The sequence below is a fragment of the Microplitis mediator genome, chromosome 7, assembly GCF_029852145.1.
Source record: "Microplitis mediator isolate UGA2020A chromosome 7, iyMicMedi2.1, whole genome shotgun sequence".
NCBI lineage: Eukaryota > Metazoa > Arthropoda > Insecta > Hymenoptera > Braconidae > Microplitis > Microplitis mediator.
This window is the reverse complement of record NC_079975.1, coordinates 3,248,228-3,273,475: the sequence shown is the minus strand read 5'-3', so window position 1 is coordinate 3,273,475 and position 25,248 is coordinate 3,248,228. Positions and strand designations below refer to the sequence as shown.

The following is a 25,248-nucleotide window of genomic DNA, read 5'->3' as shown; positions in this document are numbered from 1 at the left end:
TTTACAATATTAAATTCCTAAAACAATGACTTCTACCGATTCCCAGTTTTAGCGGGAAAAAAAATTTATTCAAATTCGTAAGAGTTCGGAATCAGGCCGGCAAGCAAAAACTAATGACATGTCGGTCTCTTACCAACATTACGTGTCATTGCTGTTCAATTCCACGTAATTTTCAATAATAATAATAATAATTACTTATCAAAATATATATAAACTAAATTGTAGCTTAGAAATATAAAATAAATTAAAACTGCTCTCGCTCGGAAATGTTTGAGTTTAGGTTCAGGTTGAAAGACGTTAAATACGACCACGTTCCGCGGAAACATCTCTCAAATCAGCTGATGACGTAACAAACGACTAGCGTATACATATAATATATATATACCAACATATATGTACTTTAATTCTCATTGTGTCGTAGGCAAATCAGTGTGTTAATGTTTAATACCAGAGTTTATTTTACAATCGAGAGACATAAACTAATAAGTGGGAGAAAATAAAATATGGCGTAATTATTTTTTCGGTAATTAATTTTTTTTTAACGCTCTATTTAAACAATCATTACATATTAATAATATATAGATATATGTGACTGTAAAAATGTATATATAAATGTGTGCGTGTCAGTATATGTAATTTTAATAATTTCAACACTTCCGTTTGCTGATATATTAAAATATTAATATCAATAGTAAAAAAAAAAATTAATTATTGTAATGAAAGTAATTAAAAATTAAGTACTGATAATTATCAAGACCACTAGCCAACTGAAGAAACCAAAATTAATACGGGAACCAAAACGTTGACACGTTTTTTTTTAATCGTGAGCACATTTTTTAAAACTTCTTTTCTTTAAACAATTTCTGGAAGCAAACATTTGATAATTAATTGAATAATTGGTTGACTTATTAATTGATCGTTTTGTTGATTGGGTAAAATAGATCGGTTGCAAAAACGTGGAAGCTTCAAAGTTGATTAATTAGAAGGACACAAAAAGGTTAACAAGATGAGTGTCGATGCGTATGGACCCAGCAGCCAAACTCTTACATTTTTGGACACCGAAGAGGCGGATTTAATTGGAGCTGACACTCAGGGAAGTGAATTTGACTTCACTGATTTCACGTTACCGTCGCCGAGTCAGACCCAAGCTTCCCAACATGACTCTGCCCAGAGCCAACCGAACCAATCGGTCCAGGTACCAGTTTTTCTAAATCATTTTTTTAATTTTTTCTATCGTAGACCGAATGGTCACCAGGTGGTTCAAGATCTTTCCATTATTTTTTGTCCACGTCAACAAAAATTAACCAACAATTGATTTAAAAATTTAAAACACAAAAATTACTAGCGACTTATTATTTATTTCAATTGTAAGTCTGATTTGCTTCGTATTTATCAAGTTTATTTGTAATTGTAATTTAAAAAGAATTCAAGCGCCACGTGATTTGTCCTCAATCGCTTATTTATTAATCGCAATACTTAAAGCTCAGCTTATCGGTGTCTTATTATTTTTTATTTTTATCAAGAGACGATAAGTGATCATTTATTTATTTATTTTTATTGCAGATCAATGGAACGAACGGAAGTTCAGCATTGGATTTAAAAATATCCGGTGCAGCTCAGAACCTCGCGGAGTTACAATTTGAAGAGGAAGAAGAGGAGGCTTATTACAACCGCGATTTACCAGAGCACGCATGTAAATACTGTGGCATACATGAAGCATCATGTGTTGTTATGTGCAATGTCTGCAGAAAGTGGTTCTGCAATGGACGGGGTAACACATCTGGCTCCCATATTATTAATCATCTTGTGCGCGCCAAGCACAAGGAAGTTACATTACACAGGTACTAATAATTACTAATTACTGTTTAGGGTCGAAGTACTGCTCCGTTTTCGGACATTTATTTTAATTACACTCGACTACGTCATAAGCTGGTCTAGGGGACGTGGGGGAAATTTTTATTAGAATTTTAGTCTTCCCACTGCCGTGTGTTTAGTTTTGTTCCCGACTACCCGTTATAAGCCTCTTTTATTTTATATAATTTTAAACGTCATATCAACGTTTTTTTACATACGCGAGTATCCCGATTTTCCTGGTACTTATGACGCTAAAATACTTATCTTTTTACACAAATAATAATTATAATGATAACGGTATTGATTACAGTAATAATTAAAATAATAATTTTAATGATCAACTTAATGCTCATTAAAATTTTTAAATTGTAACAGAAGCTTTTAATATAATTCATCATTACAATTATCAACAATAAATTATATTTTACTTAATAATCATTAAATTATTATCCGCGAAACATAGACAGTAAATTTTCATCATTAATTTGTCTATTTTTCCTGTTGTTAGTTTATAATTTAGAGAATTTTAACGGAGGCTTATAACGGGCTCTCTGGTACGAAACTCCCTAGAGTTTCCCCTTAAGGGGGAAGTTGTTTGGACTCAGTAACTCCCGATTGAGGAAAGAGGCTTAGGACAGTAGTCAACTGTGAAGAAATTTATATACATGTATTTTTTTTACATCACATTTATTGGTACGATTTAATTTTACAGTGATTTTAAATTTCCTCTCTTATATTCTCATTTTTTTTAACAATTTGCATTAAGAGATGTGCTGTTTGTCGGAAAAAATATAGATATATATTTTTCTCTTTTATAATCTATACATTTATATTTAATCATAAACAAAATAAACCAATAATCGCATTAATAATAATTATTTTAATTACACTGCATGTACTCGCAATAGATAATTTTTTTCCAAAATTAAATTTAAATTTTTACATCAAGCTCAAAGTAATCAAAAAAAAAATTCATTGTATTGTCGTTTTTTTTTTGTTTAAAAAAAAAATTTTTCCAAATTCAAATATAAAATTTCAGCTCCGACTTTGTCATTTAATTTTGGTCGAAAAAAAAAATAAAAAAATTTAAACGGAAGCGCATTTCTCACGTCGCATTATTTCAAATTATCATTAACGAATTTAACAAAAATAATAAAGAAAATTGATTATAATTAATATTATCTATAATAATAAGAATAAGAGTACTCGCAATAGATAATTTTTTTCCAAAATTAAATTAAAATTTTTACAATCAACTTCAAATTAATCAAAAAATCAGTAACTCCCGATTGAGGGAAAGAGGCTTATGACGGTAGTCGACTGTATATAAATTTTTCGTGTCCAAAAACGGCCCCTCTACCCTAGATCATTATTGTTACTGACAATCGTTTTTATTATTTGTCCAGAGATGGGCCATTGGGTGAAACAGTTCTGGAATGCTACTCATGTGCCGTGAGGAATGTATTTGTCCTTGGATTCATACCAGCCAAAGCTGACTCTGTTGTTGTTTTGCTCTGCCGACAACCATGTGCTGCTCAAAGTTCGCTGAAAGATATGAACTGGTAATTATTTATGTTTCTTATTTATTTATTTATCTATCTATTGACGCCAGGGACCGGTATTATTTGAACAGCTTAAACTACTATCCGTATTACTTATTTACATACTTAACTTATGGGATAATTATTCATATATTCTAATTAATGCGTACTTGAAAAATGACTCATCGATGGACTATTATTAGTTTAAATTTAATTATCATTATAAAATTTATTACAATAAATCGTCATGACTTCCGGTCGACTTTTAAAATTTTATATTTTATTTTTTTTATTAATTTTTAATTATTGAAAAAAAATTTCCAGTAGTTTTTTTTTATTTCTAAGAAAAGTTTACGCGAGATGAAAAAAATTTAATTTCGAGTCACGTTAATATTTTACACCTAGTAAAAAAAAAGTATTTGAATAATCGATAGGATCGTAGGGAATTTAAAATTGATTTGAATAATAAATAAATTAAGTGATATAAATTATTTAAATTTAATTTAGGGATCAAGAGCAATGGAAACCGTTGATTGAAGACCGTAGTTTTTTATCATGGCTCGTAAAAATTCCATCCGAGCAGGAGCAATTACGTGCACGGCAGATATCCGCCCAGCAGATAAACAAACTCGAGGAATTATGGCGCGATAATGTGGACGCTACTTTCCAAGACCTCGAGAAGCCTGGAGTAGACGAGGAGCCGCAGCAGGTGCTGCTGCGCTACGAAGACGGCTACCAGTATCAGAATATTTTCGGACCGCTGGTGAAACTCGAGGCGGACTACGACAAGCGGCTCAAAGAGTCACAGACCCAAGAGAACATCGAAGTCCGCTGGGACGTGGGGCTCAACAAGAAGACCATCGCCTACTTTATGTTGGCTAAAACCGACGGGGACATGAAGCTGATGCACGGCGACGAGCTCCGGCTGCGTTATCTCGGTGAGCTGCACAAACCCTGGTCAGGTATCGGGCACGTCATCAAAATACCCGACAATTACGGCGAAGAAGTTGGGATTGAATTGAAAAATAATTCCGGCGCACCGACAGAATGCGTAAGTAATTTTGTCGTTGACTTTATATGGAAGAGTACCAGCTTCGATCGTATGCAATTGGCGCTGCGTAAGTTTGCCGTTGACGACACGTCTGTGTCCGCATATATTTACCACCGTCTACTGGGCCATGAAGTCGAGGAAGTCTTGTTCCGTTGCCACTTACCCAAACACTTCAGTGCTCCAAATTTACCTGATCTGAATCGTTCCCAAGTCTACGCTGTCAAACACGCAGTACAGCGACCCCTGTCTTTGATCCAAGGACCCCCCGGTACCGGGAAAACGGTCACCAGTGCAACGATTGTCTACCAATTGGTGAAACAAAACGGTGGTCCTGTTCTGGTATGCGCGCCATCCAACACAGCAGTGGATCAACTGACAGAAAAAATCCACAAATCAAATCTCAAAGTCGTGCGTCTCTGTGCCAAGTCTCGGGAGGCTATCGATTCGCCCGTGAGTTTTCTGGCTCTGCACAACCAAATAAAAAACATGGAAACCAACACCGAGTTACAGAAATTACAGCAACTGAAAGATGAAACTGGAGAATTGTCGTCAGCAGATGAAAAACGTTACCGTTTATTAAAAAAAGCCGCTGAAAAAGAGTTACTTGAAGCCGCTGACGTGATCTGCTGTACCTGCGTGGGTGCAGGTGATCCGCGGTTGCATCGCTTGAAGTTCCACTCGATACTCATTGACGAGAGTATGCAAGCTACCGAACCCGAGTGCATGGTACCAGTAGTCTTGGGGGCCAAACAGCTGATATTAGTTGGAGATCATTGTCAACTAGGTCCAGTAGTGATGTGTAAGAAGGCAGCACGCGCTGGTTTATCCCAATCTCTATTCGAACGTCTAGTCGTGTTGGGCATCCGTCCATTCAGACTCGAAGTTCAGTATCGTATGCACCCAGACTTGTCGCGTTTCCCATCAAATTTCTTCTACGAAGGCTCTCTGCAGAACGGCGTGTGCGCTGACGAACGTAAACTCCTGAAAATAGATTTCCCATGGCCTGTACCCGACAAGCCCATGTTCTTCTACGTGACTCAGGGTCAAGAAGAGATCGCCGGAAGCGGTACCTCGTATCTTAACCGCACAGAAGCTTCTAATGTTGAAAAAATAACCACGAGATTTTTGCGCTGCGGCGTGAAACCCGAGCAGATCGGTGTCATTACGCCCTACGAAGGACAGCGCGCTTACTTGGTACAGTACATGCAGTACCAGGGCTCATTGCACTCAAAGCTCTACCAAGAAATAGAAGTAGCCAGCGTTGACGCGTTTCAAGGACGTGAGAAAGACATCATCATAATGTCCTGCGTCCGCTCAAACGAGCACCAGGGCATCGGTTTTCTGAATGACCCGCGTCGTTTGAACGTCGCGCTGACCCGTGCCAAGTACGGAATCATAATTGTCGGCAACCCGAAAGTTCTGTCAAAGCAGCCGCTGTGGAACCACCTGCTGAACTTTTACAAAGAGCAGAAGGTCCTGGTAGAAGGGCCCTTGAATAATTTAAAAGAGTCAATGATCCAGTTCGCTAAACCAAAGAAATTAATAAACTCAGCGAATCCCGGGTCGCACTTTATGTCGACCTCGATGTACGACGCGCGCGAAGCTCTGATACCTGGCTCCGTTTACGACAGATCTGGCGGCGGGCAAATAAATGGAGCTGCGCAGTCACACAATCCTTACTACCAACGCAACATACCCTTGGATATGTTCAGCAGAACCCACGATACCATAAGTTACATAAGTCCCGAGCGGGCGCAAGCTGCTATGAACAACGTCCCCGTGCCAGTGGGAATGTTCATGAACATGGCCCACGTGCCCCCTCGATTTTACAATCAACATCAGCAGGCACTGCAGGCAAGACAGAACCAGCAGCGCAACCGCCGCACGGGGATTAAAAAAATGGGCGTTGGCAGCAGCGTCGGACCACGTATGGGCAAGTTCAGCCAAAGTGACATCAACACCCAGCCCTACAGCAGCCAAGGACCTGCTGGTCTGCCACTCACTCAAGGAACGACCCAAGGAATGTCGCAGCCCGGCTTCAGTCTTTCTCAGCCCGGTCTGTCCCAGGCTGAACTATCCCAGGACTCATTCGCTGTCGGCGACTTCCAGTCACAGATGGACGGTCTGCTGAGTCAGGACTCGACTTATCAGGGCGACAGGAGTGGATTCTATCAGGGACAATCACAACCAAGTGGACAATTCTCACAGCCGTACTGAACGCTGGTATTGATGGGGTGGGAATGTACGCATTTACGCCATGCTGTTGTCGCGGGAGCGACTTTGAATAAAAAGCTCATTTCATAATGATCTGTGTAATTATGGTGGAGTTATTATGATGATGATGATGATGATTATGGTGACGATGATACATTCTTCAACAACAGGGGACGTTAAATTACGCTGAGATACGGATTATTCTGGCTCTTTATCTGGATGATAATTTGAATTTGTTAATAACGGGGTTTTTATTGATGAAATGGATTTACCGATGGATTTTATTGATTAAGAGCCAATACCGTAAGCGATAATTCAATTTAAAATATATTATTAAATATATTTTATCACATCGAGGATAAATAATGAAGATTTAATTGATTATCGGAGGACACTTGGTCAGTAATTGAGATTAAGATTTTTTATGGAATGCTCGAGACAGCAAGTGGTCGTGTGCTGATCAAGATATCAAAGATTATTGTTATTACTTTTTTTTTTCAAGATGATGATGAGAAGATAAAGGGAATTAAGGATTTTATTGATTAAAATGATTTTTTTTTGTGATTTTATTCTGAAAAATTTATTACTAAAGTCCATAGATATTTAAATTTATGATAATATAAATAAATAACTAATGTTAATGATATAAAGATCAAAAAGTCCTTGATAAACTTTAAGAAAAATAAAACGGCGAAGATTTTCATTAATTAAAAATAAATAAAATAATTTTTGAAAATGCACCGACCCAAAATCCTTCGATTAATCGTTAAAATATAACATCGTTAGTTTTGTTTTATTATTATTAATTAATTCATTCATTAATTAAATAACTATTATTCTTATTATTATAGATAATATTAATTATAATCAATTTTCTTTATTTTTTTGTTAAATTCGTTAATTATAATTTGAAATAATGCGACGTGAGAAATGCGCTTCCGTTTAAATTTTTATTTTTTTTTTCGACCAAAATTAAATGACAAAGTCGGAGCTGAAATTTTATATTTGAATTTGGAAATTTTTTTTTTCAAACAAAAAAAAACGACAATACAATGAATTTTTTTTTGATTACTTTGAGCTTGATGTAAAAATTAAAATTTAATTTTGGAAAAAAATTATCTATTGCGAGTACATGCAGTGTAATTAAAATTATTATTATTAATGCAATTATTGGTTTATTTTGTTTATGATTAAATATAAATGTATAGATTATAAAAGAGAAAAATATATATCTATATTTTTTCCGACAAACAGCACATCTCTTAATGCAAATTGTTAAAAAAAATGAGAATATAAGAGAGGAAATTTAAAATCACTGTAAAATTAAATCGTACCAATAAATGTGATGTAAAAAAAAAATACATGTATATAAATTTCTTTACAGTCGACTACTGTCCTAAGCCTCTTTCCTCAATCGGGAGTTACTGAGTCCAAATAACTTCCCCCTTAAGGGGGAACTCTGAGGAGTTTCGTACCAGAGAGCCCGTTATAAGCCTCCGTTAAAATTCTCTAAATTATAAACTAACAACAGGAAAAATAGACAAATTAATGATGAAAATTTACTGTCTATCTTTCGCGGAGAATAATTTAATCATTAGTAAGTAAAATATAATTTATTGTTGATAATTGTAATGATGAATTATATTAAAAGCTTCTGTTACAATTTAAAAGTTGTATTGAGCATTAAGTTGATCAATAAAATTATTATTTTAATTATTTCTGTAATCAATACCGTTATCATTATAATTATTATTTGTGTAAAAAGATAAGTATTTATTTTAGCGTCATAAGCACCAGGAAAATCGGGATACTTGCGCATGCAACAAAATGTTGATATGACGTTTAAAATGATAGTGGGAAAACTGAAATTCTAAGAGAAATTTTCCCTGCGTCCCCTAGACCAGGTTTATAACGGGTGGTCGGCTGTATATAAATTTCTCTATTTCTTTTTGATGAAATTCTTGATTGTGGGGACTGAAAAAAATATATCAAATGACGTTAGTATAATTTTTAATATAAAAAAAAATACTGAACACTAATTTTTATTTTATAATCGCGTCAATTTTCATTAAAAATTTAAATCCAGCAGTAGAATCTAAAAAAAGGACTCAGGAGGCGTCTGAACCTGAATCCTTATGAATTTTCATGTTCTTTCTATTTTTGAATTGATTTGACTAGTGGACAAAATTTAAAATTCTATTTTCTGGCCCCACTTCCTAGGAAATTGAGACTCCAGATCTATTTTTTTTTATATCAAGCTACTTATAGAATAAATTACCGGAGTTTTTTCTAACTACCGAGCCTTTGATCTTGCGGAAAATACTTGAAATCCTCTATAGATATTCGATATCAATCCCCGAGTACTTTTATGATAAACGTCAACACAAATGGCCATTGTAGCAACTGACATTCAATACTTACCGGTAATAATATTAATATCCCGAGTCAAAAAATCAAATTCTACTTTAAATTTCAAAAATTTCAGTTCCTTTGATCTTCTTCTCAGTGAGAATGAGGTGCAAATTCAAACTTATCAATTTTAAATTCTGTTTTTTTACTCTGGATACCACAAATTTTCACAAATTCGCGCACATGAACCAATAAATTTGCAGCAACGCACCCACACAAAATAATTTTTTGGCGCAAGAAAAAATTTTGAATACGAAAAGTTTCTTGGGGCGAAAATTTTTCGCGCCAAGAATTCCTTATTTTCTGTGCATGAAATCTGGATACTGATAAAAAATTTCAACCAAACTCCCAATTAAATTTGATATTTTTTTTTATTTATTTAATCTGTTTTTTATTACAAAAATTTGTTTTACAATTAGAAAAAAGTTACAATAATTTAAGTTTACATTGCCGCAAAAAATATTTATTTTATTTGATAAATTTTATTACTATTCATTTATTTCATTTCATTAAAACTTTGATTTACAAATAAGTGCGAATAAATTAAATCAATGGAATGTTTATTTATTTGAATTGATATTTGAATTTTAAATAATTTTGAAAAAAAAACTGTTCATTTAAATTATTGTCAATTGAAAAAAAATTAACTTGGCACTTTTATTTTATTTTGATACTCAAAGATTGTGCTAAATATTTTTACCGGTTAAATTGGACATGTAAGAATTTATTTTAATTAAACAATTCATTTAATTGTGCGCAGTATTCATAAATTAGGTAATTATGCCCAATAATATTTTATATTTTGGTCTGTAAAATTATTATTTTAATCTCATACTTAAATCATTTATTTATTCTCATCCGCGCTTTGGAAAAAAAATTAGCGGGAGTAATAATCAATTAAATTACAGAGTTTAAAAAATTTTAAATTCAAATTCACGCAGTTTTTTTTAAATCTCCGTAATTTAATCAAGATGATTTATTTTTAAATCTTGTTTTTTTTACTAATCGAGTGCAAAAAAAAGAAAAAAAATTATTATTACAGACCAAAATACATCTGTATAATTACGTTTTAAAAAAATACATTTTTTTCTCTTCCTCAAAAACAAAAATTGATTATTAAAAATATTACACAATAAATCTCACAAAAGTTTCAAATAAACAAAACGAAAAAAAATATATCAAAATTTATTAACACTAATTATTTTTTTTTTATTTATTACTGATATTTTTTATTTTTTTTTTTTCATTTTATTTATATATTTATAATTATTTCAAAGTTAATTAAATTGAGGAAGAGACATTTGATCATACGACTCGAGAAAATCAAAATTAACATACAAAAAATTTTTTTTTTATCTATATATATTTTAATTATTTTTTTTAATGAGATCTATCATTCCCCCACTACCTCACCTTTAACATCCTTACAATTTATTAAATTTTTAATTTAAATTCATTCATAAATCTCATTTCTATATTTTTATTTATTTGTTTTTTTTTTATTTTTTACTATTTTTTTTTTTTTAAATTTAACTCTAATTGTTGCAAAAATTAATATCAATTATAAGGCACACATTTTTTTTATCTCAAGATGACACGAGAACACAGTGCGTAGAAAAAAAAAATGCAGCGAAAAAAAATTCATATAAAAAATTCATCAATTTTTTTTTTTAAACTCAATTACTAATTACTCTTAATTATTAAATATAATTAATTCAAAAAATACTCAATTTATTATCAGTAATTAACAAAGGAAAGAAAAATTTCCGAAAATTTTTTACAAAAAAAAATTCATCAATTTTAAATTCCCACAAATATTTATTAATTACCTTCAAATAAATTCCAATCAACGTATTTATTTTTCTTTAAATAATTAAGTAAATTAGCGATTAAATTTCAAAAAAAAAAATAAAATTCAATCGATTTCAGACATCAGCAATTTTTCAAATAAGATGTATAATAAATATAGAATTATACTGATGTATATATACTAAAATTGCACCATGGTTTACAATCAACACCTCAATACAAAACGTATTTCCGCCCAACTAAACCCCTCCTTCATTCACTTCCTTACCGTACATAAAAAAAAAAAAAAAATAATAATATAAACAGACTTCTAAACCTCAATAGCAATGACTCATTAATTAGATTGAAAGAATAAATAATCAATGAATATTCTAAACTAACACGCGCACTAGATTCAATCGAAATTCAATTTCAAAATAAATAATTATCACAGAATCAATAGTCACGCGTGGACTCGTTATAAGCACAGCCTAAAATTTTTGAGCTTACATTCACATACGTACTACTTAAATTAATCATTAATCAATAATTATTAATTTATATGAGCGATTACTGTTAATTAATTAATTAATCAATTAACTAATTAATAGATTAATGAATGTAAGACTAAGCACTTTAAATGCTATTGATATTTATCCACCGCTGAGGTATTTGTTAAATAATAATATATAATTTAACTTTTAAGTCTCTGACTCCTCTTTAAGGTTTGAAGACATATGTGGCGTTTAATCGGTTTTTGTTTCCTTGTTGATTGTTGTTTTATTAAGACTTGCTAGGACTCGCTTTCGTTTCCTCTGGCACTAGTTTTCGGAAAACGCTCTCCAGAGAATGAGTTTTCTCTAGAGTTTCACATGTGCGTTTAAATACTTCTTTTATGTGTTCAAATGTATCGTGATCGTATACTGATCTTGCTGTATTTGTTAAATCGAATGGCTCTAAAAAAATATGTATTGATATAGATATATATTAGTCATAGTACTTAGAATTTAATATATATTAAATATTTATAAAAATGTACGGAATACTCTTATCAAGATTTGTTGGATTCCTTACAAAAATTAGTGTCAATTGGCGATTTATCGGCAGTGTTACAATTCTACTCACAACATCTTTACTCAAAGAAACAACTTTACTCAGCCTCAATTCTACTCACAGTTTTTTTTTACTCAGGTAAAGTCGAAACTGAGTAAAGTTGTGAGTAAGTAGAGTTGTAGCTACTTCGCTTGAGTAGAGATGTTGTGAGTAGAATTGTAACACTACCGATTGATCAGAATTATCCTGATTTTTTTATTGGGAGATTTTAGGGGGTGACTCCTCTGTACATCTTAGCCAACAATATATCAGTCAAAATATATCAGTGTGCTGTCAACTGATCCCATCGACGATTGATTTTTATCAACATCTAGCCCTATCCACAAATTCCCATAGAATCCACTCAACTGCGACAAAAACCGCATAAAAACCAATACAGTCTATAGGATTCTATGCGGTTTTTGTCGCAGTTGAGTGGATTCTATGGGAATTTTTGGATAGGGAATTTACACAATTTAACTTTTTATATTTATAACAGTGAATTTTAATTACTCGTCATAATAATTTATTGTTTTATGAAATTGTCAGTGGGATCAGTTGTCTGTGGGATCGATTGTCGGGGATCAGTTGTCATGAAAACTGAAGTTAATAGACAATTAACAATTTTTAGATTCGTTTTCAATAAATCAATTACAAACAAAAAAAAATAAAAGAACTATTAATGCAATTTTTTTTTAATTATCGTTTTGAAAAAAATCCAAAAGTTATTAGACGTCGGTTAACTTCAGTACCATGATATTTTTTTGTTCGAGAAGTCATTTCTGAGATAAAATAAGAGGGAGTAATTTTTTGGATATTAATAAATAATTATTAAAATACCTTCGACACAAAGACATTTCCATTGATGAGGATCATTTTTCCATGAACGAGTAAAACGACACTCTTCAATTGGGATTTGTTTGGCCAAACGCACTGACACCGCATACTTATCAAAGCTAAAAAAATAATTTATCATCATTAGTTACTAGACATCTATAGCTTGGAAAAAAAAAAAATAATAATTACTCGAAGTTGACGTAGTATTTGAAGAACTCGTAGAACAATTGACCAAGTGGCTGGTGATTTAATTCACCCAAGAGTTTAGACGGAATGTGCATGTCCTCATTTATATCGATAGTGTGTATATCAGAGTTAGGACTAAATTTATCACCATACAAATTTTGTAGACACGGTAATACTGGTGGACTGACACCACATTGCAAAAAATGTATCACCATTAATACTAATGAGTAACTACTTATCGTCATATTTTTAGCATCATTGATATCTTGTTTTTGTGCCCATAATTTAACAACAAGTACTAGAGGCCTCACACGCCAATCAACTGTTTATTTTATTAATTATTTATTATTTATTTATCGTAACATTAAATATTTTTATTGTGGGAAAAAAATAGAAAAAACTACAGTTTCAAAAAATAACTCAGGATTTCATTCGAAGTTTAGTCAAAAGTACATTTCGAATGGTAAAATTTATCACAGAATTATATTTAAAATTCATGACATTAAAAAAAAAAAATAAAAATATGCACGTGTAGAAAATTAAAAAAACTACAAGTGCAATTTTTTTTTTAATTTATCGTTTTTAAAAAATTTAAAAAATTATTAAACGTCAGTTGATTTCAGTATCATGTCAAATTTTGATGTTTTATCAAAATTTTGGGATTCCCCAAAAAAATCGTAACAATAATCGACGATTTATATGATACTGAAGTTAGCCAACGTCGGATAGTTTTTGGATTTTTTAAAAATGATAAATTACAAGCAAAAAAAAAAAAAAAAAATTACACCTATAGCTTTTTTAATTTTCTACATGTGCATATTTTTAGTTTAATTTTTTTAAAATTAATTTGTTGAAAAAAAAAATTCCAAAAATTTTTAATTGTCTACTAACTTCAGGATCATCGATCATCGATTTATCAAATCATAGTGATCTATCCTATAATTTTTTTTTGTATGCTAATACTCGATGCCACATCATCTTTTTTTATACTTATGTATCTTATTGTGACCCTGTTATTGGCCATATGGCTGTTGAGTCTCTTTATAAATAAATAAATAAATAAATCAGGACTTTTTTTTTTTAATATTTTTGTAGAAAGAAAGTTGGTAGGATTTTAATGTCTAGTATTTTCTTATCTCAAATATTATGACCGAATACCCGCATTATTTTATGAAACTGTAATTTCTTTTTTTTCCGTGTAATAATTAAAACTTACTTCGCGAATAACAATGAAGCATGTGTGTATTACGAACACCCACGGCATTATTACAATTTAAATCGACTTCCAGGTTCTGTATTCCATCACTAAATTTAAGTATTGGTACTTTTGCGTGAATTAATTCTAAATTTCTAATAAAATCTGTAAATAAATAATTTATTAAAACACGTAATTATTTAACTGTAGGGTATGAAGATCATTAATATTTTATTTTACCACAGCAACGTAGACATGTTTTTATTTGCTCCAAGTGATAGAGCGCTTCGTCCCGTTGTATTATTTCGGTATTTCTTACGACTAGACAAATGTCAACGTCACTTGTACACGCGCCGAATCCATTCATCGTTGATCCGACCAAAAAAAGACCGTATTTTGGAAATATTGTCTGCAATAAAGTCATTTTATTTATTTCATACATTCAAATTTATTGAGACTTAATTTCAGATCCTGAAGTTAGCAGACGTCTAATAATTTTTTGATTTTTTTTTAGACGATAAACCAGAAGAAAAAAAATATTTCAAAAAATTGCACCTGTAGTTTTTTAAATTTTCTACATGTGCATATTTTTAGTTTTTTTTTTTCTTCAAATTTAATTGTTCAAAAACAAAATCCAAAAATTTTGAATTGTCTGCTAACTTCAGGATCATAAGTTAGCAGACAGTTAAAAATTTTCGAATTTTTGTTTCAACGACTTAATTTAAAAAAAAAAATAAAAATATGCACATGTAGAAAATTTAATAAACTATCGGTGTAATTTTTTAAAATATTTTTTTTTTAATAATTTATTGTTTGAAAAAAAATCCAAAAATTATTTGACGTCGGCTAACTTCAGTATCTACTTAATTTTGTAATAATAAATAACAATAATTTTTTTATTATTTTTTAAAAAATAAATAAATAATTATCGAGTCACGAAAATATGTTTTGAGAAATAATGTTTATTTCTATCAGTGTATTTTTGTAAAATAATTATTTTAATTTTAAATTTTATTCGGTAAAAAAATATATTTACACAAGAGTTTTTTAAATTTAAACTTTTTGAAGGAATTTAAAAAAAAAAAAAGTCAAGTTACCTTAATATACACCAGCAAATATTTCCAAAGCATCATTTTTCTGATGTACGTCATTCGGGATTGTTGATTTTTATAAAATTTATCCCAAATACTTTTCGACAGAGAATCCCATTTAGATTTACGCAGTAATTCGCTTGGTAATATCGTCGCCTCAATTAAATTCGCCCGCGCCAAGTAACGATCTGGCGCCAAAAATGATTTTGGAAACACATTCATGTATTGCGAGGCCAATTCTGGATACTTTCTTGCCCGTTGAAATTTTTGAACCGGACTTGTTTTATCTACTTGAATTTTGAACAAAAAAGTGAATAAATGCATCAGTTTAACAAAAATAATTTTTTATCGTTTAAACGAATATGTTGTTTGTTTTCAATTCTCGGACTTACCACCTGTGTGATTACGTTTTTTTCCTTGATAATTATTTAGCTGCAGTTGTGATGCAGACGGACTTATCGTAGGACTTTTATTGTGACAATAATTTATATATTGTTGTTGATTAGGATAATATTGATTTGTATTGTTAATAAATCCCTGAGATGCGAACGTTATATTTGATAATGGAGTTGGACGTGTTTGTTGAAATTTTCTGTAAATATTTAAAAAACAAAAAAATATTAATGTTTATTTCATTTTTATAAAGAATCCCATTTTGCTTTACACTCGACTACGTCATAAGCCTGGTCTAGGGGACGTATGGGAAATTTTTATTAGAATTTGTCTTCCCACTACTGTGCGTAGTTTTGTTCCCTACTACCCGCTATAAGCCTGTGATTATTTTATATCATTTTAAACGTCATATTAACATTTTGTTACACGCGAGTATCCCGATTTTCCTGGTGCTCATGGCGCTAAAATAAATATTTATCTTTTTACACGAATAATCATTATAATGATAACGGTATTGATTACAGAAATAATTAAAATAATAATTTTATTGATCAACTTAATGCTCAATAAAACTTTTAAATTGTAACAGAAGCTTTTAATATAATTCATCATTACAATTATCATGTACCTGAAGATCGGGATGTTTTTCGCGGATCGAAAATGAGAAAAAAGAAATGAAAAGTAAAAAATCTAAGGGATTTAGATTTCGGAAATGTTTCACACGTCACCCGAAAATGACAGGCCACCTCCAACTACCCCTAAATTCGCCTTTAGACACAAATAATTTTCATTTTCGTTGCGTGAAAAACATTCCGATCTTCAGGTACATCAATTATCAACAATAAATTATATTTTACTTACTAATGATTAAATTATCATCCGCGAAATATAGACAGTAAATTTTCATCATTAATTTGTCTATTTTTCCTGACGTTAGTTTATAATTTGACAATTTTAACGGAGGCTTATAACGGGCTCTCTGGTACAAAACTCCTTAGAGTTCCCCCTTAAGGAGAAGTTTTTTGGACTCAGTAACTCCCGATTGAAGGGAAGAGGCTTATGAACAGCAGGCTTATGACGGGTAGTCGTACAAAATTTCCCGGTTTCAGAAAAGATAATCACGAGAAAAATAAAAAAAAATTTTATTAAAAATAGACTCGAATAAAACTAATTAATAATTAAAATAAAAATATTTTCTAATACTTCAATTAAAATGAGAAAGTTAAAAAAAAATTATAATTTTTACGATAGTCAGTAAAATTTCTACTGTAGAATTTAATATCCTAAAATTTCCATGTCGGTCACCGCCGTGTGATCGTTGTTAATTAAAATATGATCCTGAAGTTAGCAGACAGTTGAAAATTTTCGAATTTTTGTTTCAACGACTTAATTTAAAAAAAAAATAAAATTAAAAATATGCGCATGTAGAAAATTTAATAAACTACAGGTGCAATTTTTTTTTAATAATTTATTGTTTAAAAAAAACTCCAAAAATTATTGGACGTCGGCTAACTGCAGTATCATAATTAAAATAAAATAATAAAATCGACAAAAGCATTAATTATTAATTATCAATAATAATATAAACATACTTGGTATCAGGTTCAGCGGACGATGCGATAGATTCCCTATCATCGGAGCTCTCATTTTGACTATCGGTGTGTTTATTTGGCGTAGGAGATCGCGAACTAAAACCACTGTCACTACCGTAACTACTGATTTCTTTTATTTGCAATTGATCCCTCTGCATATTACGTTTATTTGATCGATTATAATTTTGTTTCTTTACTCCATTATTATTATTATCATTATGACAGTTATTATTATTATTATTAATTTTATTATTACTACCATTATTACTATTAACTCTGTTAACATTCGTTGGCACTGAATATCCATTACTATTATTATTATTTACGTTCCTATTATTGTTATTATTATTATTACTTTTATTATTAGTATTATTATTATTTATTTTGTTATTATTCTGGTGCCAGTTTCTCGTTGATACATTTGTATTACTATGATTATTAACTCCTGGAGTAAATCCTCCGGGTCTTCTAGATGAAACACTTTCAACAATCATTCTTCGATTAGGTCCCAATGGATAAATTGAATTCTATTTTTAAAATTAAAAATTATTAATTAATTAATTTATTAATTATTCAAAAATTATCAGGTGAAAAAATTTTTTAAATAAAAATATATAGTAAAAAAAAATTTGTCATTAAGTTGAATAATGAAAAATGAATGTGAATTTATTTTTTCAGTTTTATGGATCGTGAATAAAAATTTTCCAACCGATACATTTTAATTAAATAAAATAAACTCGCTGATAAAAAATGTATAGCTGTGGATTATTTTTATTGCTTCTTAAAGTGTTTTGCTGTTCCAATAAATTTATTTACTCAATTACAGCTGGCTGATTAAAACTATTACATAAAATAAATGATAATTAATTTTTATTTTTGCAATAATTACAAGTATCTATAAAATGTATCATACATTTTTTTTTATTTTTCAATTTTTATTGATTTTAATTTATAGTCTTTAAATTACAGACTTTTAAATGAGTAAGCAAATTTAGTGGTAAAAAAATTTTAAAAATCTATTACAAAATTAATTAAATAGTTCATTTGGTATCTGAACTAGGAGTAGATATTTTTATTATTTTTTTATTTTAAAGTTTCCGGATAAAATTGAATTAAAAATTGATTTTTTTGACATTTTTAATTTAGAGCTCAAAAACTACCAAAAATTTAAATTAAAAATTTTGAAATCTACTCCAAAATTAATTGAAATGGAAATTCGGTGCCCGAAATCGAAACAGATTTTTCTTTATTTTTTTATTTTAAAGTTTCCAGATAAAATTGAATTAAAAATTGATTTTTTTGACATTTTTAATTTAGAGCTCAGAAACCACCAAAAATTTTAATTAAAAATTTTAAAATCTATTTCAAAATTTTTAAAAAAGGATATTCGGTATCCGAAATAGGAGTAAATTTTTTTATTTTAAAGTTTCAATATCAAATTAAATTAAAAATTAATTTTTTCTGACATTTTTAATTTAGAGCTCAAAAACAACCAAAAACTTCAATTAAAATTTTAAAAACTATTACAAAATTAATTTAAAAAAACCAGTTGGTATCCGAACTAGGGGTAAATTTTTTATTTTAAAGTTTCAAGATAAAATTGACTTAAAAATTAATTTTATTTTTGACATTTTTAATTTAGAGCTCGAAAACCACCAAAAATTGTAATTCAAAATTTTGAAATCTATTCTAAAATTTATTAAAAATGAAATTCAGTGCCCAAAATCGAAACAAATTTCTCATTATTTCTTTATTTTAAAGCTTCCAGATAAAATTGAATTAAAAATTAATTTTTTTGACATTTTAAAATAGAGTTCAAAAACATGTACCTGAAGACCGGAACGTTTTTCACGGAACGAAAATAAAAAAACAAAATGAAAGGTAAAAAATCTACTGGATCTAGATTTCTAAAATGTTTTGCTCGTCAGCCGAAAATTGCAAGCCACCCCACTACCCCTTAATTCACCTTTAGACTCAAATTACATAAACTTTTTTCATCATCATTGCACGAAAAACGTTCCGATTTTCGGGTACATCTCAAAAACCGCCAAAAATAAAATAATTTAAAAATTAAAATTTTAAAATCTACTCCAAAATAATTACAAAAATCATTAAATAAATTTCCATATTAAAAATTTCTTCACCCAAAATTACAAACTAAAATAAACAAAAAAAAAATATATAAATTACCTGTATTAGTTCCCGTTGTCTATTTTGATTGCCATTAAAATGAAATAACTGGCCTCTGATATTATCCTGATGATAATTATGTTGTTGATGATGCCGATTACTATGATAATTATTATGTGGATTAACAGGATAAGGATAAGGTGGAATAGGAATTTGAGGGCAGTGTCTGTTAGTTTGCTGATCTAAAATCTGCATCACCAAATGCGACTGGTACACAGTTTGATACATTATTAATTTATAAATAAACAATTAAACCAACACTTTAAAACTATTTATATCCCTATTGAAATAATTATTACCCTCGAGCAACGACTCCATAGACATATTACTCACGATAAAAATACCATCTTCATATTATTTTTACCAACAAATACTGATATATTAATTTATTATTTTTAATTTATAATTTTCAATAGATAAATAAATTACCAGAGCATTTATTTTATTTGAATTTAAACTGCAGTAAGCTCTGGTTCGATCACAACAGAACTGATGATATAAATACTCTTATATTATTTATATATACGCACGACAAACAAAAAAAATAAGAAATAATATTTAAATATCGAATACAAATGATAATATTTTTTTTTTTCAATTATTTTTTTATTTTTATTTTATTTTTTTAATATTTTTTAGGTTCAAGGACAATCAAGGAATTTTCAAATTCATTTTAAATGTCCAGGATTTATTTAAATAAATAATTATCGTTGTTATTAAATTCCTTATTGTCCTGTTAAATAAAAATATATATATATTAATCAGAGTTTATTCATAAATTACCATAATTATTTGTGCAAATGAATAATAATGAGGTTATGTTGTCGAGTTAAAGAAAATAAATGATGTATATATAAAATATAAATAAAATAATAAATGAATGATAAATATAATTTTCAAAAATTTATATCAATTATATATAAATTAATCAATTATTTTAATACTTATACATTTTTTAAATTCAAAACTTACGTGATCGCTAAATTGACAGACGAGTTTTCATCTTTCAAATATATATCAGTTTAAATATTATTTTTATTTTCTTTTATATATAATATATAACATACAATATGACGAATTGTTTTTTTTTTTTTAAATTAAATTATCAGCAATTGATAACGAAAAAATATACCCCAGTTTATATATAATATATTTATAAAAACAAAAATTAATAAATTAATTAATTAATTAAATTCAATTGATGGAACTGTCACTCATTCGGTAAATAAATATGACAGCAATTCGAGAAAATATTAAAAATATGTCGCGACTGGGAATTAAAAAATAGATATTTTATTTAATACGAGCGACGATAATTATAATCAATATATATATGTATATTAATATTTTAAAAAATTAATTTATGAGAGAAAATATATTTGTTTGAATTTATTTAACTTATTTTTTGATTGAGGATACTTGTAATCGCGTTACTATTCTATTACACTAACTAGAAAAATCGTTAATATTTAAATTCTGTCACTATAATAACATTTTTTTTTGCTTTCTGTGATTTTTATTTTTTTGTCTGCGCATGTCATTTTGTTTGAGAAGCAACATGGCGACCGGTGCGCCAAAAATCAGGGCTGCGTTGAGAATAATCGTGTAGATTTAGATGAGATGATGACTTTTAGAAATTAGGCATGATGCTGAATTTAAATTTTAATTAAGACGGTATTAGTAAGTACTCTGTAAAAAATTCGGAGTCATTACGGATTTTATTTCACTTGGAGTTCCGGAGTTTCCGTAGGGAAACAAATAAAATATTTCATAAATTTATGAATTTGAAAAACAAAAATATGTTTTTTGGGTAAATAATTTTTTAAAAGTTTCATTACACTAAAAAATTGGGAGTGAATTTTGAGTGATTACGGATTTTTTAAAAATCTGAATTTACTCTATCACCCGGAGTTCTGGAGTTTAAAAAAAATCACTTTGCGTACGGAGTAAATTCGGAGTTTTTTTTAGATCTGGATCTGGATTTTTTTAAACCCTTATTCACTTCGGTTCGGTGTTTTAATATTAAAATAAACTCCCCTTCGGAGTGAATTTTACTCCAAAGGGATTAAATAAATACGTAGTCATACGCATGATCTTGAAGTTAGAAGACAGTTAAAATTTTTGAATTCTTTTTTAATACCTCAATTAAAAAAAAAAACATAAACTAAAAATATGCACATGGAGGAAATTAAAAAAACTATAAGTGCAATTTTTAAAAATATTTTTTAAAAATAATTTACGGTTTAAAAAAAAAATTCAAAAATATTAAACGTCGGCTAATTTCAGTCTTATGTCATACACTCGGTATTTACTCCAAATTCACTCCGGATTAAATCCGCGTTCACTTCGCAAATTTTTTCACAAAACCGCTAAAATCCCAGCGTTAAAATATTAAATGACAGTCGAATAATGAAAATTTGCTTAAAAAATTAAACCAGGAATGGAAATAAAAACTTACTTACTAAAAATTGCACTATAACTAATTATTATTACAATTAAAAGATAATTAATTGCAGTAATTAACAAGATAAACTCATCCAGAATTACAAAATATTATTATAAATGAACTTATTAATATAAATGATTTTTACATGACTTAGAATTTTTAAGTCATGAGTTTAAAAATTTAAATTCAAATGTATTTTATTTTATTTCACTTAAATTATTTTTGTATTAATTAATAAATTATTTAAATTTAACTAATATCAATTTTACAAGCGGCAATAATTATTTTTAAAATGAGAAGTCACACAGTCGAAAACATTTCGTCAATATGAAAAAAAGAGTGTTCAATATTTCAAATTCTTGTGTGTAAATTTAACACTTTTATTATCTTGTTTGACCAACATTCATTAATTTGCACAGTACAAAATTTTTCACGATAATTAACACAATCACGTGTAAAAAAGAGTCCACATTTATTTGTATGTTATTTCAATATGCGTCGATGTGTGAAAATACAAACATATTTTTAAAAATTCTGTTGATTTAACAGTAACACATTTAAAAAGTGTTATTTTTGTATGAAATAAATTTTTGTTAAAAACAAATCGATTAAAACTGGTCATGCGAGATAATAACAGTGTTAAATTTCTACACAAAAATGTTAAATATTTAACATTCAAATTTTTAAATTTACTTTTTCTTACACATTTCATTGTGCAGTAGTTTGTTAGTATTTATCTATTATTTGTTTCCTTCCTGTAATCCTCAATAATTACTAATATTTATTTTCTATGCCCAAGTCAATACACTTGTCATCCCCGCGTCCGTCACCCGTTGATCTGCAAAACGTTTATTTTCGTGTTGAAAATTCCTATGAAAATAAATACAAGTCATCATTGCTGTGTAATTATTAATGTGGAAATTTGAATACCGACAATTAGCTAAATTGTAGGCTGCACTCTTTATTATGCAGCGGCTATCAGTGACAAATTTCCATACATAAACCAAAGGTCTGCTGTCTTCGACATCATTTTGTCGTAAAAACTCGCTACCGTTTCATACAATTTTTTGTCGATAATTATAATGGCAAACACAAAAGTTGACATAAAATACACGCAATTATTTATAAATAATGAATTCGTTGGTTCGGAATGTGGGAGGAAATTCGCTGTGATAAATCCGACAACCGAGGAGCTGCTGGCGGAAGTTTCTGAGGGATTGCAAGTGAGATTAAAATTTTTTATCAGGGATATTATAGATGTTCAAATTTATTTATCTGTGTTTTTGTTGAGGCTGATGTTGACAAGGCGGTGGTGGCTGCCCAGGCTGCTTTTGCTCGAGGTTCTGAGTGGAGAAATCTCCAGCCTGCCCAGCGAGCTGCGCTTCTGAACAAGGTACGAAAATTGTATTGTTGGAAGTTGGGTTGGGAGTTGATGAGTGATTTTATTTCTGCAGCTCGCGGATTTGGTTGAACGAGATGCCCAACAGATCGCGAGTATCCAGACACTGGAAAATGGAAAACCTTTTCTTCATGCGGTAGGGGAAACTCATATGGCTGCGGGAATTCTTCGTTACTATGCTGGTTGGTGCGATAAAATTCATGGGCAGACAATGCCGACAGACGATGGGAGCTTGGTGATGACTAGAAAAGAACCAGTTGGAGTCGTGGGACAAATCACGCCTTGGAATTATCCAGTTATGCTTCTTGCGTTAAAATTAGGCCCTGCTTTGACAACTGGATGTACGGTGGTTCTAAAACCAGCAGAACAGACTCCGCTATGCAATTTGTACGTCGCTGCCCTCACTAAAGAGGCAGGATTTCCTCCAGGAGTTATTAATATTGTCACTGGGTACGGTTCTACTGCTGGAGCTGCTCTGGCCGAGCATCCTGACGTTTCCAAGATCGCGTTCACTGGATCTGTGGAGGTAAATCCTTGGACTGCATTGAAGTTATTGTTTTTATAGCTCATAATATTTTTTAAATTGTTTGTAAGGCTGGAAAAAAAGTTATGGTGGCATCAGGAAACAGTAATCTCAAACACGTCAGCCTTGAACTCGGCGGAAAGAGTCCTTTGGTTATTTTTGATGACGTCGATGGTTCGTACACAGCAACATTATAATTATTGAAGGCAGGGAAAATATAAAAAAATGTCTGTGGGCTTTTTTTTCACTAACTCGGTACAAAGCAATCAATATATGTATAGATCAAAATTATAATCATGCCTAGAGTTTTTAATTTCCGAAATTGTTTGATTTAATTTTTGCTCATATTTATAATTATTATATATAATAATTTTTTTGAACAGTCGATGAAGCAGTCAAACTAGCCCACGAAGCAATTTTCCATTTTTCCGGTCAAATCTGCGTAGCCGCGACCCGAACTTACGTCCACTCAAAAATCTACGACGAGTTCGTCCAAAAATCTAAAGATTTAGCTCTGAAACGAATTATCGGCGATCCTTTCGACCCTAAGACCGAACAAGGGCCTCAAGTTCAAAAGGAGAAGTTTGACAAAGTCATGGGATACATAAAAACTGGCGAGGTCGAAGGCGCAACCCTCGTAACCGGCGGAAAACGTCACGGAGACCTCGGATACTTTATCCAAGTACTTGCTCACTAAATTTCCCAAATCCCGACTGCCTCAATAAATCAAAAATAATAAATTTTTCTGCAGCCCACAATATTCGCCGACGTAACCGACGACATGACAATCGCCAAGGAAGAAATTTTCGGACCCGTCCAATCGATCTTGAAGTTCGACACCATGGAGGAAGTGATAAAACGCGCAAACAAGACGATTTACGGTCTAGCGGCCGGTGTTTTGACCAACGACATCAACAAAGCGATTAAATTTGCCCAGGAAATAGAGTCCGGTAACGTCTGGATCAATCAGTACGCAGTTCTGATGCCCCAAGCTCCCTTCGGTGGCTACAAACAATCAGGAATTGGTCGTGAACTGTAAGTGCGTAAATAATAAGTCTCAATAAACAAATAATCGAACGCATTTTAATTTTAGTGGCGCCGAGTCCTTGGACTGTTACTTGGAGACGAAGACAATATCAATTAAAACTTCATCTGGTTAATTGATCGATCAACAATAAAAGTTTAACGCTAATTTAATAACTAGAAATTGATTTAAATTTATTTTATGTGAGCCTTGAATGGGAATAAAAGTTTAGTTTAATTGATTGTTTGTGATTTACATCCTGTACTTGCATGCATTTAAGGCAAGGCCGAGGTGTTAACTAGGGGATAATAGCAGTACTGGTGAGTATGAGTCGATTATGAGGATTATCGGTCGGAATGTTTTTGATTGACAATCAGATACAGCCGACGATAACATCACGTGACGTCAGCTGCAGTGTTTTCA

At 30.3% G+C, this 25,248-nt stretch overlaps 3 protein-coding genes across 5 annotated transcripts; 2 read left to right on the top strand and 1 right to left on the bottom strand.

The window, feature by feature from the left end:
• Nucleotides 1–253: 253 nt before the first annotated feature.
• LOC130670848 (regulator of nonsense transcripts 1) lies at nucleotides 254–7,644 on the top strand. 2 transcript variants are annotated; one of them, XM_057474426.1, is made up of 5 exons: nucleotides 254–523; nucleotides 942–1,195; nucleotides 1,564–1,841; nucleotides 3,261–3,416; nucleotides 3,903–7,644. In XM_057474426.1, exons 2-5 carry the CDS (start codon nucleotides 1,007–1,009, stop codon nucleotides 6,661–6,663), a joined length of 3,384 nt encoding a protein of 1,127 aa, XP_057330409.1. In that variant the 5' UTR covers nucleotides 254–523; nucleotides 942–1,006; the 3' UTR covers nucleotides 6,664–7,644. The 2 variants fall into 2 exon arrangements, with proteins under 2 accessions (XP_057330409.1, XP_057330410.1); XM_057474427.1 differs by lacking the exon at nucleotides 254–523 and adding an exon at nucleotides 570–823.
• A 3,202-nt stretch (nucleotides 7,645–10,846) lies between these two features.
• Nucleotides 10,847–20,663, bottom strand: LOC130671330 (poly(A) RNA polymerase GLD2-like). Of its 2 annotated transcripts, none has more exons than XM_057475155.1 (10): nucleotides 20,406–20,663; nucleotides 19,434–20,166; nucleotides 17,244–17,770; nucleotides 15,651–15,850; nucleotides 15,265–15,548; nucleotides 14,408–14,576; nucleotides 14,189–14,332; nucleotides 12,976–13,294; nucleotides 12,790–12,905; nucleotides 10,847–11,813 (listed from the first exon to the last, which is right to left on the bottom strand). In XM_057475155.1, exons 2-10 carry the CDS (start codon nucleotides 19,659–19,661, stop codon nucleotides 11,641–11,643), a joined length of 2,160 nt encoding a protein of 719 aa, XP_057331138.1. In that variant the 5' UTR covers nucleotides 19,662–20,166; nucleotides 20,406–20,663; the 3' UTR covers nucleotides 10,847–11,640. The 2 variants fall into 2 exon arrangements, with proteins under 2 accessions (XP_057331138.1, XP_057331139.1); XM_057475156.1 differs by having other exon boundaries at nucleotides 15,265–15,545; nucleotides 20,406–20,659.
• A 2,245-nt stretch (nucleotides 20,664–22,908) lies between these two features.
• Nucleotides 22,909–25,079, top strand: LOC130671316 (aldehyde dehydrogenase-like). The gene is made up of 7 exons (XM_057475129.1): nucleotides 22,909–23,102; nucleotides 23,171–23,272; nucleotides 23,334–23,804; nucleotides 23,873–23,975; nucleotides 24,185–24,483; nucleotides 24,553–24,836; nucleotides 24,895–25,079. The coding sequence occupies exons 1-7, from the start codon at nucleotides 22,962–22,964 to the stop codon at nucleotides 24,959–24,961; spliced, it is 1,467 nt and encodes a 488-aa protein (XP_057331112.1). The 5' UTR covers nucleotides 22,909–22,961; the 3' UTR covers nucleotides 24,962–25,079.
• Nucleotides 25,080–25,248: the final 169 nt, after the last annotated feature.